We start from the raw sequence: 17,566 nt of genomic DNA, 5'->3' as shown, positions 1-17,566 counted from the left end.
CTGGGAGGAACAACTAGGGAGTGAGACAGACCACGTACCCAGGGTTCCAGCGCAGGGAAATAAAACCTCAAACCTCTCACTGAAAACACCTGTGGGGGTTGAGGCAGCAGCGGGAAAAACTCCCAGCCTCATAGGAGAGTGTGTCAGAGAAAACTACAGGCTCCTAGAATGTACACAAACCCACCTACCTGGGAATCACCACCAGAAGGGCCCAATTTGCTTGTGGGAAGGGGGGAAAGTGACTGAAAGCTGGCTGACAGTCAAGCAAGTGGCATTGTTCCCTCTTGGACTCCTCCCCCACATACAGCATCACCACGCAACAACGTGGGTTGCCCTGCCCTGGTGAACACCTAAGGCTCCTCCCCTTATTACATAACAGGTGCACCCAGACATAGAAATATGGCCCAAATGAAAGAACAGATCAAAGCCCTAGAAAAAAATACAGCTAAGTGATGAAGAGATAGCCAACCTATCAGATGCAGAGTTAAAACACTGTTAATCAGATACTCACAGAAATGGTTGAGTATGGTCACAAAGTAGAAGAAAAAGTGAAAGCTATGGAAAGTGAAATAAAGGAAAATGTACAGGGAACCAACAGTGGAGGGAAGGAAATCAGGACTCAGATCAATGATTTGGAGCAGAAGGAAGAAAGAAACATTCAACCAGAACAGAATGATGAAACAAGAATTCAAAAAAATGAGAGGCTTAGAAACCTCCAGGACAACTTTAAATGTTCCAGCATCCAAATCATAGGGGTGCCAGAAGGAAAAGAGAAAGACCAAGAAACAGAAAACTTATTTGAAAAAATGATGGAGAACTTCCCCAGTCTGGCAAATGATACAGACTTCCAGGAAGTTCAAAGAGCTCAGAGAGTCCCCACAGAGTTGGACCCAAAGAAGCACACACCAAGGCACATCATAATTACATTAACCAAGATTAAAAATAAGCAAAGAATCTTAATAGCAGCAAGAGAAAAGAAGACCGTTACCTACAAAGGCGTTCCCATAAGGCTATCAGCTTTCTCAAAAGAAACCTTGCAGGCAAGAAGGGGCCAGAAAGAGGTATTTGAAGTCATGAAAGGCAAGGACCTACATCAAAGATGACTCTATCCAGCAAGGCTTTCATTTAGAATGGAAGGGCGGATAAAGCGCTTCCCAGATAAGGTCACGTTAAAGGAGATCATCACCAAGCCCCTAATACATAAAATGTTAAAGGGACTTATCTAAGAAAAAGGTAAAAAATACGAACAGCAAACTGACAACAAACTCACAGCTATCAACAACTGAACCTAAAAAAAAAAAAAAAAAAAAAACTAAGCAAACAACTAGAATGGGATCAGAATCACAGAAATGGAGATCACATGGAGGGTTATCAGTGGGAAGGGGGATGAGGCAGAATGGGGGAAAAGGTACAGGGAATAAGAAGCACAAATGGTAGGTACAAAATAGACAGGGGGAGGTTAAGAATAGCATGGAAAAAGCAGAAACCAAAGAATTTATATGTATGAACCACGGACTTGAACTAAGGGTGGGGAATGATAGTGGGAAGGGGGGTACAGGGTGGAGGGGAATAAAGAGGAGGAAAAAATGGGACAACTGTAATAGTATAATCAATAAAATATCTTTTTTATATAAAAAAAGAACCTCCAAAAGAACTTTGGTAGTAACTCCAAAATTCAACTTGTTCACTTCTTACAATTAACACTGAATTACGCATTTTCCCCCTCCAGTTTACTTCTAGCAAGTAGTTCCAGTCACGTTTTCTCTTCAGTAAGTTCTCTATTAAATTCCCTCCTTCTAAGACATTGTTCTCCCTCAGACCTTCTCTCCCTTAACATAAGGAATGGTAGCATAACCTTCGAGGAAAGGCTATCAAACATACTGAAATGCTGGGTGTTACAAAACATAAAATTGTCCTTGCACTATGGTAAACTCTCCTCTTGAGTCAATTAAATGGCTCTCTAGAATGCTAAAGCATATTATGTGTACATCACACTGAAATCTGCTATTGGAAGTTGCAAAGCACGCCCTGGTCAGTGTGACTCGGGTTGGTTGGAGCATCATCCCATAAACCGAAATGCCTGGGTTGTGGGTTCAGTCCCAGGTCGAGGCACGCATGAGAGGATATGGATGGATGTTCTTCTCTCACATCAATGTTTCTCTTCTTCTCTCTTTAAAATCAGTAAGCATGTCCTTGGGTAAGGGTTTTTTAGAAAGTTAGAAAACAGACAGGAGGCCTCTAGAAGCTGAAAAAGCAAGAAAATGAATTTTCCCCTTAAAGCCTCCAGAAGTAATGCAGTCCGGCTGACTGCAATGAAAACACTTCACATGCCTTTGATGATCTCCAACATCCTTCTAAAAATGCAACTTACCTCTGAACTGAGACCACCTATCTGTTCACATCTCAGAAAACCAAAGTGACCTGATATACAAATGCAGCCAAAACTGAACATCACACACAAATGCTTGAAATACTAGTTTTATTAGGAAAGTATTTGATAATTGTATCAATCATATAATCAATCACTTGATTTTAAAATGACATGACCTGAGGATATCAGTTAAAATATGGGCATTTTTTCATTCATTCAACAAATATTTGAGCACCTGCAAGTGCCGAGCACTGGAGATACAGGCCAAACAGGAGGCTCCTCGCTCTCGCAGAGCTTACAGGCTAGCAGGAGGGCAGTATGAGAGAAATGTGTGTATTTCTCACAAACGTGTAAGACAGAAGTAATGGAATGCACGGTGCTTTACAACAGCACACTATGGGTGACTAACCCTGCCCAGGGAAGTCACAGAGACCAGAAGTTGTGTTTAAGAAGAAGACTAGAACAGTCCAGGCAGAGGGAAAATTGTAGATCCTGAGGTGGGAAGGGCTTCATCGGTTCCAGGAGCTAGAAGTCTCGAATGGGTGAAGCACCAAGAGTGAGAAGAGGAATCAGGAGAGGATACTGAAGGGGTGATGATCACGGAGGGCATTAGGGAGGGGTCTGGCAATTCTACAGAGAACCAGTGAAAGATTTAAGTAAAGAAGCAGCATGACCTGAAGTGCACTTAGAATGGACATCCTAATTCCAGAGTGATGGAGATTAGACCAGGCAAGACCGGATGCAGGTACATCACTTCTAATGCCTGTGGTTGTGAAAGACAAAAATTCAAGTGATCGGTGTCAAAATCACTAGAACTTGGTGACTGAACCTGCAGTTCCTATAGCACAATCGGAGCACATATACAGTGTATCTGGTAGTCACACAGGTCTGAAGGTCCACGGAGAACTGCATTAGGAACTGTCAGTGCAGAAATCATCCCCACTCAGATGGCAACTGAAGCCTTTTGAAGGCATGAAACGGCCCAGGAAGGTTCAATCGAGCCATGAAGAACACATGCATTTAAGACTAAGATGTGCCAAGAGCTGGGAGGAGGAGAAATGGGGAGTTAGTGTTTAACAACTGAGTTTCAGCTTGCGACAACAGAAAGTTCTGTGGGTGCATGGTGGTGATGTTTGCAAACAATGTGAATGCACTTAATGCCACTTAAGAACTGCACACTTAAAAATGGTTGAAATGGTACAGTTTAAGTAGGTACACTTACCACAACTTAAAAAAAGATTGAGGAAATGCTTTTGCATCACTTGCATGTTTTAGAGTAAGAATGTGTTCATGAAATACTAACAAAAAAATGAGGACAGGGTGAAGAGGGTAGGGCTCAGCAGAGGGAGAGGGGTTGTGAAGGACACTGAACAAAGTGGCCACAGTGGTTGGTGGGAAACCTCGAGTATTACGGCATGGAAGCTAGGAATAGTGTTTCTAGGTGGAAGTGTTCAACTGATCTGAATGCTGCAGAGAATTAAATCAGATAAAGTCAGAAGAACCCAGTGCTTTTCAGCAACAGGAGGGTCGATGGTGACCCTGGCATGAGCTGCTGGCAGTGGAAGCCAGCAAGGGGAAGGGTGTGGAAAGAATGGGTAGGAAGTGGAGCTCCGAGTGCAGACAGAAAGAAGTGCACTGTGGGAAGGAATGGGATGATGGCTGGAGGGAAAGTAATAGCTGCTTTTAAAAAATAAGTGTGTTACATTATCATGCATAATCAACAAGGCATCATTTCAGTGGAAATACTTCATTTAATAGTCTCGATAATACCTGGAATTTATAGTTTATGGAATTTGTCATACCACTGGTGGGTTAGAAAGGATAACTGCAAATTATTCTCTTCATTTTAAGGGTGGTAAAGTGGAGTCACAGAAAAATCTACAAAAATTTACAAGGGCTTGAGGTTCATGAAATACATGTCTTCACTGATTTTTTTAAGGTAGAAAAATACAATGCACTGTGCTAAGAGAACAATTTTACTGTAACAGTCGAATATTGAAAAAGTCTCAAATTTCAGTGCTACTAATTTATTAATTTTTGGTACATGCCCAGTGGAAGATGAGTTATATTTCAGTTACATCCTAAAGATGCCAAAGTCAGTCTTCTGGATTGGTGCGTTGAGGGCTGCACTAATACTGAGACCCAGGACCAGTCTGGTGTCCGCTGGATCAATAATCCCATCATCCCACAGCCTGAGGAAAAGACAAAATATGAGTTATGAGGAATCCACCACCAAACTACCATTTATACACTCCCTGCCCAGACATGCTGAGGTATTTCTTTAGGTAATATATGGATCTGATTAGCTTCTGTGTGCTATAATCTTACATCTGAAGCCATGTTCAAGAGAGAGGAAAAAATAATTAAACAACAATAAAGGAATTTATGAAAATAAATATATAAATAAATAAAAGGGTATAGCAAACAAGAGAGAGAGAGAGAGAGAGAGGAAGAGGAAAAGGAAGAAAGAAAAATGAAATGACTTTCATCCCAGGTTCCCAAAGAATGTCAAATCAAGCTTATGGCCTTAGGAACAGCTTGATATAAGAAACCACAAAAGAATCTCTGGTTTAAAAATATTTTTACTTATTACAGGAGAAACTTTCCTGTTCCTCTTCTGCCCACACAAATGTCCAAGTAAAGTTGATGTATTCCTGTTATTAATATGAAGAGTCATTATGAACCCAGGTTCAGCCTCAAACCACAGTCTGTACTAGAAAGAGTATATTCCCCAAAACTCCCTCATCTCTTAAGAAACTATGAAAATTACTGAATCGACTTTAATACATTTTATTAATGAAACCATACTTTCATATGTAGTTCTTTATTTTTTGCTACAAGGAAAAAAACAATAGCTTTAAACTGTTTTTAGAAGAAACTTTTAAGTAGAAATTTTAGTTTACTTTTCATTAACAACCTCAAATTTATAAAGAAAAATGAATGAGAAATATTGCTTTTTTGAAGGTCATTGGTAGGTGGCACTTGTGCTTTCTTTAAACAAACTGCCCTCAGTACCTGGACACAGCATCAATTATTAAACCACACTGACATCGACAGACCATGAATCAAATCTCTGCTCATAAAACATTTATTATAGGGACCCTGCAGTATCAACTGCCAATGAATAAAAGCCACTCAGTGTAATTTGTAACCAGACCAATAGATTACACTCCCTCCCAAGGCCAGGAGGAGAGTGAAACAGCGATTCTGGCTGGGCGGGGGAGGGAGGAGGCTGCTCCACGGTGGACAGGTGGGTGGTGGGTGGGTGGTCGTTAGCAAGACTGCTGAGAGGCCTAATCCAGTGCCTGGAAAGTCTGGTTATAAAAACCACCGAGAATAAAACTGATGTGCTGCACACGCAACAGGTAAGGATTAAGAAAAACATAGGAGGTTTATAGTAGCAGATGATGACAGCTCTCTCTGAAAAGACAGATCGAGCACGTGAAAGCCTCAACAGACCACAGAATTTTACTGTTAAGAGATTTATTAAACACAGAAAAGGTGCCATATGCTGGCTTGAAAATCCTTTCATCTTGGGGAAAAAGTTGCTGTCTCATGCCACCAAGTATTTATTTCAACAGAAGGGTTAAACATCTACAAAGTAACAGAAAAACTTTACTGTCTCTCAATATTTATTTCCAAAGATAGGTCTATGTGGGCTTTTTGCTCTCTTGCCTTGAATATAATCCATTAAAAATAATAATAATGTACTGAAAATAATAAAGGATTTAGTCTTTCTCAAAAGATGGCTTAGCCAGGACTGAGAAACAAATTAATGGCTCACACAAAATATACTGGTTTTCAGTTAAATATTTCAATTGTCCTTGTGAATTTCAGTCAAAATCTTATGTTAAAAAAGTATCTGTGCTTACGATATTTATTTTCTCTTAAACCTTTAATATGGTTGTATATTTCCTCTTTGCTTCTATTGGCTACTAGAAAAAGAACAACATGTTCATTTCTCAATTCAAAGACTATTTGTTTTTAATTCAGTGAATCAATGACCCACTGCAACAAAATACACCTGTAAAATTACTTATTAAAATAGATATTAACAAGAGAAACAGGCTTTTTAGAATATCCCAGGTGGCACTGTTGGAATTCTGAAACTAGCTGTGCCCTGGGAAGCTGCCCAGTCTCCCAGCTCTCGACGCCGGGGGCGGAGCTTGGCACCCCGGGCGGAGCCTGCTGAAAACCAGGCGCTCATAGGACTGACACGAGTTCTAACTTCTGATCTTCCCCTCTCCCTCCTCTCCAGTAAATGGCATAAATCACTGCATAATCTAGTTTTAAAAGACACAAATAGTTCCTTTGTTTTTTCCCATATGGCCAAGGGATGAAACGAACCCCAGAGGCTTACTGTTCAGAACGCGCAACACTTAAGTGCTGACACAAAGAGGCCAGAGGACACAAGCCACCAGTCTCCGGCCGGGATGGACCGCGACACCGCGTGATGACCTTACTAAATGGAATAAGGAACAAGCGGAGCCAAGGGCCACATGGGTGTATGAGGTGATTGCGTGGTGTCAGCACACGGACCCTGGCTGTGACTAATCACCTTCTGAATGCACAAGCACACTTGTTAACAAATGTCAGAAAGTGCTCAAGCCATCTCGTGCTTAAAGTGGGGTGAGAACAAAATAATCAAAAAGAGGGGGATGACAGGAATTCACTAGTTTAAGGAAAAGTTAGAACTGATTCCTGAAAGTTACACAGCCAGGTTTACAGCTCTTAACTTCCTTGCCCCAGCATGGCCCACCTGTGGCTGTAGGGTTCCCCCAGGTCCCAGACACCTCAAGGAGAAATGGGATAGAAGAAGAGGGGTGGAGGGTGGCAGAACTAGATTGAAAGTGATGGATCCACACCCCAGCCTGGGAGAAGGGACAGTGTTTCCACAGCAGGCATTCCCATTACAGAGACAACAGTAGAAAGTGAAATGTGCCCAAACATTATTTTTCGGTTCTCCCAGAGGCTGGACCCTCCTGACCCCCCAGACCTCTGTAAGGCTGCTGCCCTGACACCAACATGCTCCCAACAAGAAGTTACTTATTCTCTGGCTCCCACCTGGCACTGGAATAGTAAGGGTTTCCTTCCTCTTCAAACCTCTTCACGATGGGCTCTTTCAGAGCTGCTTCATCGGCACTGGAGAACTGAAAGAAAAGGGACCAGGAGTGAGTCTGCGGCAGTGGGACAACAGCCCCACCAGGAGCACCTCAAGAAAAAAAGGGCAACAGATGTCAGGAGTAACACCACAATCAACCTCTGTGCAGTGACATGTAGGTCACAAGTGACTGTGTAATGTACATAATTTCACCTGAGACGTGACTATCAAATTAGTGCACCATTACATCTCATTTATTGGAGACAGCATCCTAGGCTATTTAATGTGAGGCCAAAACCAAGGGTATCATGTATTCCAGCACAGTACAACAATGTATATGAATTGTACAGTATAATAAAAGGGTTATATTTTCTTTCAAAACAATCAAAATTTCAAACATTTTAAATTAACTTAAAGGGATAAATATCAACTACATCTTGAATAGCCTCTTCAATTTCCCAGATGGCTGAAAGATATTTTTCCCTAATTAAAATTTTAATGTCTTGCCCATCAGTATTGCCAGAAACAAGTGATAATTAGTTCAGATGTAAAAATCTTTATGCAAATTAATTCTGAAACCCTGAAAAGTATATTCAATTTAAAAAATATTCCACAACAAAAACAAATGACTTATTTCAAATAAATCCAACTTTTTTATTGTATTTTCATAGTTTAAGATCACTGATAGGTTAAGAATTCAAGAGGAAGAACCAGTAAAACCCTGTACTTTCATATATAAAAAGAAATTAATTCATAAATCCGTATATTAAATAATGAAAGAACAACTATATAATAAGAGATCACCATGCTGGGCTCGAGTTTAAGACGCATCTTCAAAAGGTCAGGTAGCATTTCATACTCCCCCCAACCCCAGCACCACGCCACACACACGCACGCACAGCCACAAACACACACGCAAAGCTTTCCTTTTGCTTGGACACCAGTCAACACTGAAGTGACTGTGAAACTTCTGTTTTGGTCTCCAGAGTTCCTGCTCCTAAGAAAAGACGACTGGGGGTGTGAGGCACGGGTGGGCTGCGATCAGGGAGGCAGGAACTACCTATGGCTTTTCATTGCCCCACTCCACAAGCGGGGTGGTCGACCAGATGCCCCCTAAATGGCAGGCCTGAGAGCCTGCGGAGAAGGGCTTCCTTCCTCTCATGCCTTGTTGTGGAAACAGTGCACCTAGCAATTTCACAGACACTCGGTTATTTTAAGGTTTGGTGCTTACACAAAAGAGTTAAAAGCTATAATTAATAAAAATTAATGCAAATTTTCAGAAGACTCCCTAACAGAGACACAAACAAAGGAATTCATTTTCCAAGCAGCCACACGCTGGTGTGTCTTCATCGGCTGCCCGTGCCCCTTCCGTGTTACTTCCTTCACACTGTCACAGTGTGATGGTGTTCACCAGTTCTCACAAGACAACGGAGCCCTCCCACTCACGGTGTGCTGAACAACCACCTAACCATGAAGTAGGGAACAAATTCTGCTGCATTAGGTCATAAAATCAAAGAAGTAAATCAAATTTATTTAAAGCTCACTGACTGTGAATGACTAAGAATCAAACATCTTTGCGCCTCAGGCACTCACAGGCAGTGTCTTGAAGTGTTTTCTTAGGATTCTGAAAAAAATCTGTGTATTAGCACAAGAAGGTACTGCAAATGAAATGGCACTAAAAAAGGAGACAGAAAACACATAAGTATGAATTCCTGAAGCAACTCCTTCCAGGTCAGTGTCTCCTAAAAAGCCAGGCCCCGCACGCTGGGCCCCTAGCGCATGAACACGGAGGGATTCTGGGTGCACTGCTCCCTGGCTTCAGGGCGTTCACTGTGACGCCCTGAACCTGGGGGGGTGACAGCCAAACCTGGGGGTGGAGAAGAGACGGCATTTACCTCTTTCCCTTCCCGCACTCTCTGGTCTCGGGCTACGGTGGCCAGCACGTTGGCTGCCTGCTCTCCTCCCATCACCGAGATACGAGCGTTTGGCCATACGTAAAGAAATCTTGGGCTACAAGGGGGGAAAGAATGATCAAATTAATTCACTTTGCAACACAGAGATTTTCAGAAGCCCATGTTTACCTTTTAAACTAGTGGTTCTTCATTCTAGCTGCACATTAAAAGCATCTGGGAATTTTTTAAAAATCACCAATGCCTGGAACCCACCCTAGACTAACGTCCACAGATGGGGCCTGAGAACAGTTAGAAACTTTAGGTTCTCTAGGTGATTCAGATGTTTGTTTTGATAAACTGGATATGTAAATTTACTGGATATAAGAGTGCTCAAAATATCCTCTTACTGTCTGTGGTCATGGCCTGTTTTCCAGTCCAGGTGTTAGTTACTGGTGCCTTCTCACTTTATCTTTTAGTTTTACCAGGGGATTAAGTTTGTTAACCTTTCAAACAAAGAGACTTTAGGCTTTCCTGATTCTTCTGTCTTACAATATGGTTGTTCTTTATTATGCCCTGTTTTCTGTTTCTTGTATCCAAAATGCTGGACTTTTTTGAACTTCTTGAGCTAGCTGCTTGGCTCACTGATCTTCAGCCTGACTTCTTTTCCACAATGTGTATTTATGTCCACACACCTTTCTCTAAGCAAGACTTCAGCCACACCACACTAGTACGACATGTAGTATTTTCACTATCAGCCATTTCAAAATATTTCCTTACTCCCATTGTGGATTTCTTCCCAGTATACCTTTAGCATTAAATTTCACTTTGTTCCTCCAGGTGATATAAATTATGGTGTAACTGCTCCAGATTTGTGAATGCCATTCTATATTTCAAATAAACCTGACCATTTAAAGTTACACAGGAAGTATGGTTTCTTTCAGAGAAAACCATGACTATCGCCCACCTGTATGCTCTGCCACACATCCCGTAGTTCCCAGCCCCGTAGGACCCCCCGATGATGACAGTTATCTTAGGCACGTTGGCACAGGCTACGGCAGCCACCATCTTGGCACCATCCTTGGCAATTCCTTCAGCTTCGTAGTCCTTTCCAACCATGAATCCTAAGAGAAAAGAACAGAAAGAGAGCCTCCCAGTGATGGGACTAATGTACAGAGGCCAATCCCAGCAAGGCACTGGAAGGACATCTTGTCAGAGTATATTTTACTACAGGCCTCTCTCCCTAACGAAATATTTGTATGTGAAATATGCCCCTCAAAAGTGTGCTTTAAAAGATAAAATAACATTTTCTCTAATCGCTTTTAAAACTTTCTTAAAGCAGTTTATCTGGATACACACAGAGATCTTCAAATAAAAAAAGGATGCAATTTAGCTTGAAGAAATTATCGCAAAACAGTAGTCGGATGATGAAACAACTCGACCTGGCAAGCTGAGGAAAACGTACTGTGGCAAGCCAACGTGTGAGGGCTTCAGTGTTCACTGACCTGGTTTAAAAATACACTGTTCCTTCTGAAGTGCTGCTTAAACTTTAATGAAATAAAGATTAATGTTGCATAGAGATGCTAAGAGTCCCTGTCAATCACAAGGTAAAAAAACTTCTCATCCTTCTTCAAGCTCTCCCGTCTCTGCTGGAACGGGTCTGCAGCTGCGCTGGGCCTTCCAGGCCTCGGGCTCCTGCCTTTTCACCTAACACGCACCAAGCCAGGCTCCCCGGGTCTCCCTCTCCACCCTCGGCCTCACAAGCTACTTGACTGTCATTGTTCTTGCTGCGCACATCTCCAGCAGCAGAGCGCCCACTCAGTCCCACCGGTCTTTGTGGAGCACCTGTAGCATGGACACAAAGGGGGTGACAGGCCGACCCTTGTCTCACCAGGCACCATCTGCTTCCTCCAGCTACCCCCTCTGAGGTGCGCCCTCAGAATAGCCCAGCATCCCTCTACCTACCTCATCTTGACTCCCCATGCTATTCCCACAATCGCTATCTCAAATATGGACTCTCTTTAAGTGCTCACCACCTCTACCTGCCAGCCCACTGCCCTTCTAGACCCTTGGCTTTCTCCAATCTCTCTCTCTCACCGTAAAAAACAACACAGTCATACTCTATTTCTTCCGTTACTCTCACCTCTGTGGAAGAAAGCAGAGTTACTCACAGGCTGTTCCTGAGCCCTCTTCTCTCTTCATGGTTTTCTTATCTATTCCTGTAGCTTGAAATATCATGTCCATATTCTGACAATACCTACATTTTCATGTCTAATTAACGTACCTCTTCTGCACTCAAGATTTTTCAACTGCCTACTGTATATCTCCAAATGGAGGTAACACAGGTCCTTCCAAGGCAAAGCTATAAAACCAAACTCAAACTCTGCCCCCAACCCAGGCAAAAAAACAAACAAACAAACAAAAGTAAGTCTTCCAAGCACACAGTCTAACTTATCGGTGGTTAGTGAGTCATGAATCATTATTGGAAACAAGACCCCTGCACTCGTGAAGCTTCAGAATATTTTTTATCTGCCCTTCTAATGAGGTTTGCCACATCGGGCCCTCTCAGGCTTCCATCTGGATGTAACTCCTCTCAAAACCCATCTAAACTTGTATCCTAAAGTCAAGATGTAGATGGATTAGCACCAGTAATATCTAAAGCCCTGATGATTGTCAAAGCCAAATTCCTTCTCATGAAGGTTTGCCTGAACTCAACAAGTAATTCAGAGCCTCTCCTTCCTTTAAACCTGAGATAACCATGGACTACTTAGAAGACAGGAGAAAAAGGAGTTTTTGGCTAACCTACATACCTGGGTGTCTGCTATATGTCACAGACTGTGAAACATAAAAAAAGCATTAAAAGAAGAATCATGGAATTTTAGGAAATAAATACTCTAGAACCACAAGAGACATTAAAAATCATTTTATCCACCATGCGAAGATCATTTATGGAACAAGAAATCCAGAGATCTGTCATTGACCATACCATTCTTTGAAGTCAAAACCCAAACTCTGAGGATGTAATGCACAGCACAGGGAATACAGTCAATAATATCACAATAACTACGCATGGTGGCAGATGGTTACCAGACGTGGTGTGGTGATCACTTCTTAAGATATACTGGACTGGACAGCACAACTCGAGAATAAATGCAACCAAGCTGAATACACTGTTTTCTTACCGGTAATGTTTTGAAGGAATAGCAGAGGGATATTTCTTTGGCAGCATAACTGGATGAAGTGAACCCCCTATAAGCAAAAATATGAAAATCTTTTCAAAGCAGGGCTAACAAATCTATAATCACCATGCATTCTACAAATGCTGCACTTGGGTCAAAGAAAAGAAAGACCCTCTGCTTGGCTTGTCTGACGCTACACTAACAGTAACAGCAACACTGTGGCGTGCACTCATTGTCAACGGGACGTGGGACTGTGGCTTATCCTGCACTTGCTTTGCAGTCACCTGTGTGCTCAAGGGCACACAGCTGTAGGGCAACTGCTGTGTCAGGGATGATGTCAATTACTAACAACCCAACACCAAGTGAAACAAATAACAGAAAAAAAGATGCTTGTCAATGAGAATATCTGAGCCTCACTGTAAGCTAATTCTCTAGTTATCCACTTTAAAAAAGATAAAAGATTTCCCATCAGGGAAATCTATGATGACAATTACATTTTGATGATCATCCGAATCTTTCATGCACCAAGATTATAGTAAAATACATCTTCCTTACCAATTTACCCTAATTAAATGGGATTTTAGATGAGTGCTACAGACCTTCTAATCTTGAGCTTATAAAATTGTGTAATGACACAAAAAATGACTATTTCTTTCCCTATCTTCTAAAGATTATGTGACTGAGGACACTTTTATAAACCCTTTCCTTTATATTTTACTCTCTATTAGCAGATCTCTTAAACTCTGCTGGAAACCCTTGGCAATTACAAAATCCCAAAGCAACTGCTCAACCTCAAACACAATAATGAGGAAATTACACACCTTTGGGGCTTACTTCTGTCAGGTAGGACAGACAGAGCAAACCAAGGCAGGGAGGAGGAGGGAGTCATGTCTCACCCACTAACTCAGCAGTCCTGAGCCTGGCCCAATAACACTGCCAGGTGTTCCAACATCACACGAAACACCACACTACATGGGGGGAGGAAAGCCCTTGAAATTCTATGTATCATTTCCACTATCAGGGAAAGAAAGCCTTGAAACTGTGCTTTCATTCCAAGGCCTGAAAGGCAGGAGAGGGTCCACAGTGCCCAAAGGAAGAGCCCATAAAACAAAGCTGGTTAACTGTCTACCTCTGGTCACTATCTACTTTACAAGGGAGGCCCTAGTGCTTACAGAAAGAGCCCATCAATAACTTTGGGTAACTGCCCCAACTTTAATTATCTGCCTCCTGTCATGTATCTGTCTGACAACAAGATGAACAAATGGAGTCTGGCGCAAGACAAGGATTCAGGCTAATAGACTCCCACGCAAACCTAAGTTTGGGTAGTCACATGTTCCCAGGGACGGCTGGCACCACATTTACCCATCAGTCAATATGTAACCTCTTCACCCCATCCCAACAACTATATAAGTCCTTAGGACAAAGGACTCCCTCTTGGCTCACTGGCTGTCTGGCCTCAGGCCACCCAGCCTCTAGCCACACGCTCGCTTTGGCCTCCCTTGCTTTTGCTGTCCTTACCCTGCTTCACCTATGCCTTTCCCCCCGCCCCCACTTTAGCTAGGCGGTTCTCTTCCACAAGAACAGATCACCAACAAACCCTGCTTGCCCACTAATAGACTCGCTGATCTGTTAATTTTTCCACTGTGCTGATGAGAAGAACAGAGTTTCTGGGAGTTTCTTCCCTAACACTTCTACAAATAAAATGTCAGACTGAAGCCAAACATCACTCCTCCGATGTATATTCTTCCTAAGTCACCAAAAAAAACTACTAAGTCACCAAAAAATATTCAACGTAGAGTTGTTGGTCTCAGCCTGATTGTTCCTGTATTAAAATAAATGTATTATATGTTCATTAAAACTCTTTAGTTCAGGAATATTGTATATTTTAGGAAACACTTACTACATATACTATTATGTGAAAACAAGCCAATACCTCTTTATAAGTCCTCACTTAACTCCATCATAGCTCCTGCAACGTTAAATGCAGTGGCACATGACAAAACCAGCTGTACTGCAGGCTGACTGATCCCACGGCATCTCATCAATGTTATTATCATGGAATTACGTTTTCCAAGGCCCTGCTCTGTGCGGCAACACCAATTTTACTTTTAAAAAGGGGGATAGAGGTATGTGACTTGTTTTGAGCTAAGAACAATTTTAGCTTCGGGCCTAAGAAAAGCTCCTGCACCTCCCTTTAACTTTTTAGAAGAACTTGAACTGGGGCCATCAGGCAGAGCAATTTCTATTTCCTAACCATCTGCCCTTGTTATGACCCTGCAATGACCCTTAGAAGCCCGCACAGAACGCCACCTCCCCCCTAGCTCAGCATGTTTTCTACACCTAGATCCCCCTTTCTAGCTCTGAACTAGTCCGGCAAGTGGGGTCTTTGATTCTCCCATGTACACAGGGTTTCCATACATACGTTAACTTCAGTTATTCTCCCTTGGTAAAAAGGGGGTGGGCAGAACAAACTAAGGAACCATAATAAAATGTTATTTGAGGTTATTTCTGGTATGAGTGTAGGTGATTTTTATTTTCCTTAGTTTTACTTTCTTGTTTGTCTTATAATTGCAATGAGAGGAACAATAAGGAACAGCAGAATACAGAAACTGACTTCACTGCTAAAACACTCCACCAAAGACAAACTCTTCCTCAGTGAGGGTCTGAAAGTGCTTAACTGCCTGCTACCTACATTCACTGACCTTGCCATTTCCTCCATCACTTGAAGAGAAAAATAAGGCTAGACACTTTTTTGCTTAAGAAAACACTTTATGAAATAAGTACATTAACTGCATTTATTCAAGTTTAGATAAATCTGAGACAATGATAATATGAAATTGAATATTAAGCCAAAAGACATTCATGAATTTGCTCTTTTAAAACCAGAGCTTCAATAACAAGACCCACTACCTTTCCATTTCCAAAGAGTAATGGAATAAATTCCAAAGATGGAATTCCAAATGGAATTCCAAAGATGATGGAATAAGACAGAATAAACAGATCATGTCTCAGAACCACCTGAAAGTATCTTTGAATTCCTCACATGCATTAAGCACTAGAGAATAAAACACTTTCAGGACAAGTATTCCTATGTCTTAGAATACATACATGTCATCCACAGAGCTGTAATTCAAGTATCTTATAAGAACTTTCCTAAAAAATGTTTTTGAACTTTTAATATTGCTCAAGATAGCTCTTCATGTTCATGTAAACCTCCACAAAAACCACTTCAAACACCGGCACACACACACACACACTCACACACACGCTCACGTGCACGCGCACACACACACATATGCTCACATGCACGCACACACAGTGTTCTTTTTGCTGAGGTGTCTGCTTAAATATTTTAAGCTTTTATGCAACACATTCTCCTGTATTACTTGATCCTGAGAGTTCACTGTGTTTAAAACAGAAAATTCTGAAACATGTTTAACAGTACTTACTTTTTTTGCAGATTCAGAAAAGAGAACTCCATTATTTCCAATGATACCAATTGGGTATCCAAATATTCTAGCAAATCCTCAAAAGAAAATGGAAATAAAGATTTATGTATTTCAGAGGGCTTTTAATTCACAACAGACAGACATTGTCAACATTCTTTAATTTCAAAATCAAAGTTTAAAATGTAGAGAGTTTGTCTGTGTTACAAATCAACTAATGTCACATTTTATTCCTAAGGTGCAGGACTCTGGGATTTTTGCTTTCTTGAAAGGGGCGTGTCACATGTAAAGTTACCCACTTGTCTGACTGGTTGGTTTGGTTAGATCATTGGGTTAGTGTCTTATCCATTCATTCAGTAACGTGTGTCTGAGTGCTCACCGTGTACCATACCTGAAGGACATTCGGAAATAGAACAAATCAAAGACACAGGGTCCTTCACAGGTCAACAGTGAAAGCCTCTGGCCAGTTTCAGGTGACTAATTTACCCAAAATTGCCTGTGGTAATGATAGGCCTTAAAATAAAGGGGATACACTCAGCAAAGGTAATTAAAAAAAACCAGGAATGCTGACAAGGCTGGTGGTAACCAAGTTTATAGTAAGAAATCCAGTTAAGCTCAGAAGAAAAATCAATCGCTCCACTCTTACTTTCTCTCTCTGCATTTTTCTCTTTTCTGTAAGTTTCATTTGTATCTCATCACCACTTCTACTAGCACTGTAAACACCCAGTCCACACACACACACACACACACACACACACGAATAAAGGAGAAGAAAAAGCAAGGGGGAACATTATTTTGTGAGGCAGATACTTCAGATTGTTTTGTGAACCTGGAGACCTTGACTAGAGAGACCTTCCCAAGATTAATTTTCAACAAGCCTACTAACAACAGTATGCAAATACCAAATATTTGGAGCCCAAGAGTCAACAAGCTGTGCTGACCTAAGTGGGTCAAAGACAGCACGCCACCAAGTTCCCAGAGCCTGGGGCTGTTTTCCAGCTCAAGCCGGACAGGCTGCCGCTAAGACATCAGGGTGTGATGTCTGACACAAAGCAGGTGCTCAAAAAATTAATAGACGAGAGAACATAAACCTATTGATTAACAGACCATTGAATTCTTAAAAATTTATTTTTGTTCTTTACTCTGATCTTGTCTTGATTTACTTTAACTATGTTTACTTAATGTGATAAAAACAAAACACGACTTGAGGGTCACGTGAGCTTCCCTGGGTCTTACAGGACTAAAAGCTACGTGCCCTCAGGGGCCCTGCCTCTGAGAGAGTCAATGCAGAGAGGGTGAGCTTCCTAAAGGCCTCGCCATCCACTTCGAGTCCTGCCCCACCCACATGAAGAGCTGGGTTCCCCACACATCTCTCAGCTGTAAGGGGCTACCCCTGAAGGTATACTGCCCTCTTTACTATTTAGACTTTTAATGCATCCTTAGCCCTGACTGGGGTCTCCAGGCACTGGGACGGCTGAGTAGGGCACATGCCCCACTGTAATAGGAACACCCATGAAGTGAGTGCCTTCACCAGTTTCTTATGGGCCAAACAAGAAAGCAAAATACCCAACGAACTACTA

General features: G+C 41.8%; 1 protein-coding gene across 1 annotated transcript in view; it reads right to left on the bottom strand.

The window, feature by feature from the left end:
• Positions 1 to 2,574: 2,574 nt before the first annotated feature.
• The window catches only part of MCCC2 (methylcrotonoyl-CoA carboxylase 2), a 55,640-nt gene continuing 40,648 nt past the window's right edge, over positions 2,575 to 17,566 (bottom strand). Inside the window, exons 12-17 of the mRNA XM_028526423.2 lie at positions 15,990 to 16,066; positions 12,544 to 12,610; positions 10,329 to 10,485; positions 9,368 to 9,482; positions 7,436 to 7,521; positions 2,575 to 4,563 (exon numbers count right to left, since the gene is read on the bottom strand). Coding sequence (XP_028382224.1) covers positions 4,446 to 4,563; positions 7,436 to 7,521; positions 9,368 to 9,482; positions 10,329 to 10,485; positions 12,544 to 12,610; positions 15,990 to 16,066 — 620 coding nt within the window. The 3' untranslated portion in view covers positions 2,575 to 4,445. The remainder of the gene's footprint in view (positions 4,564 to 7,435; positions 7,522 to 9,367; positions 9,483 to 10,328; positions 10,486 to 12,543; positions 12,611 to 15,989; positions 16,067 to 17,566) is intronic.

Source organism: Phyllostomus discolor, chromosome 3, assembly GCF_004126475.2.
Source record: "Phyllostomus discolor isolate MPI-MPIP mPhyDis1 chromosome 3, mPhyDis1.pri.v3, whole genome shotgun sequence".
Taxonomy (NCBI): domain Eukaryota; kingdom Metazoa; phylum Chordata; class Mammalia; order Chiroptera; family Phyllostomidae; genus Phyllostomus; species Phyllostomus discolor.
Note: the sequence above shows the minus strand (reverse complement) of the source record. Positions and strands in the feature narration are given on the sequence as shown.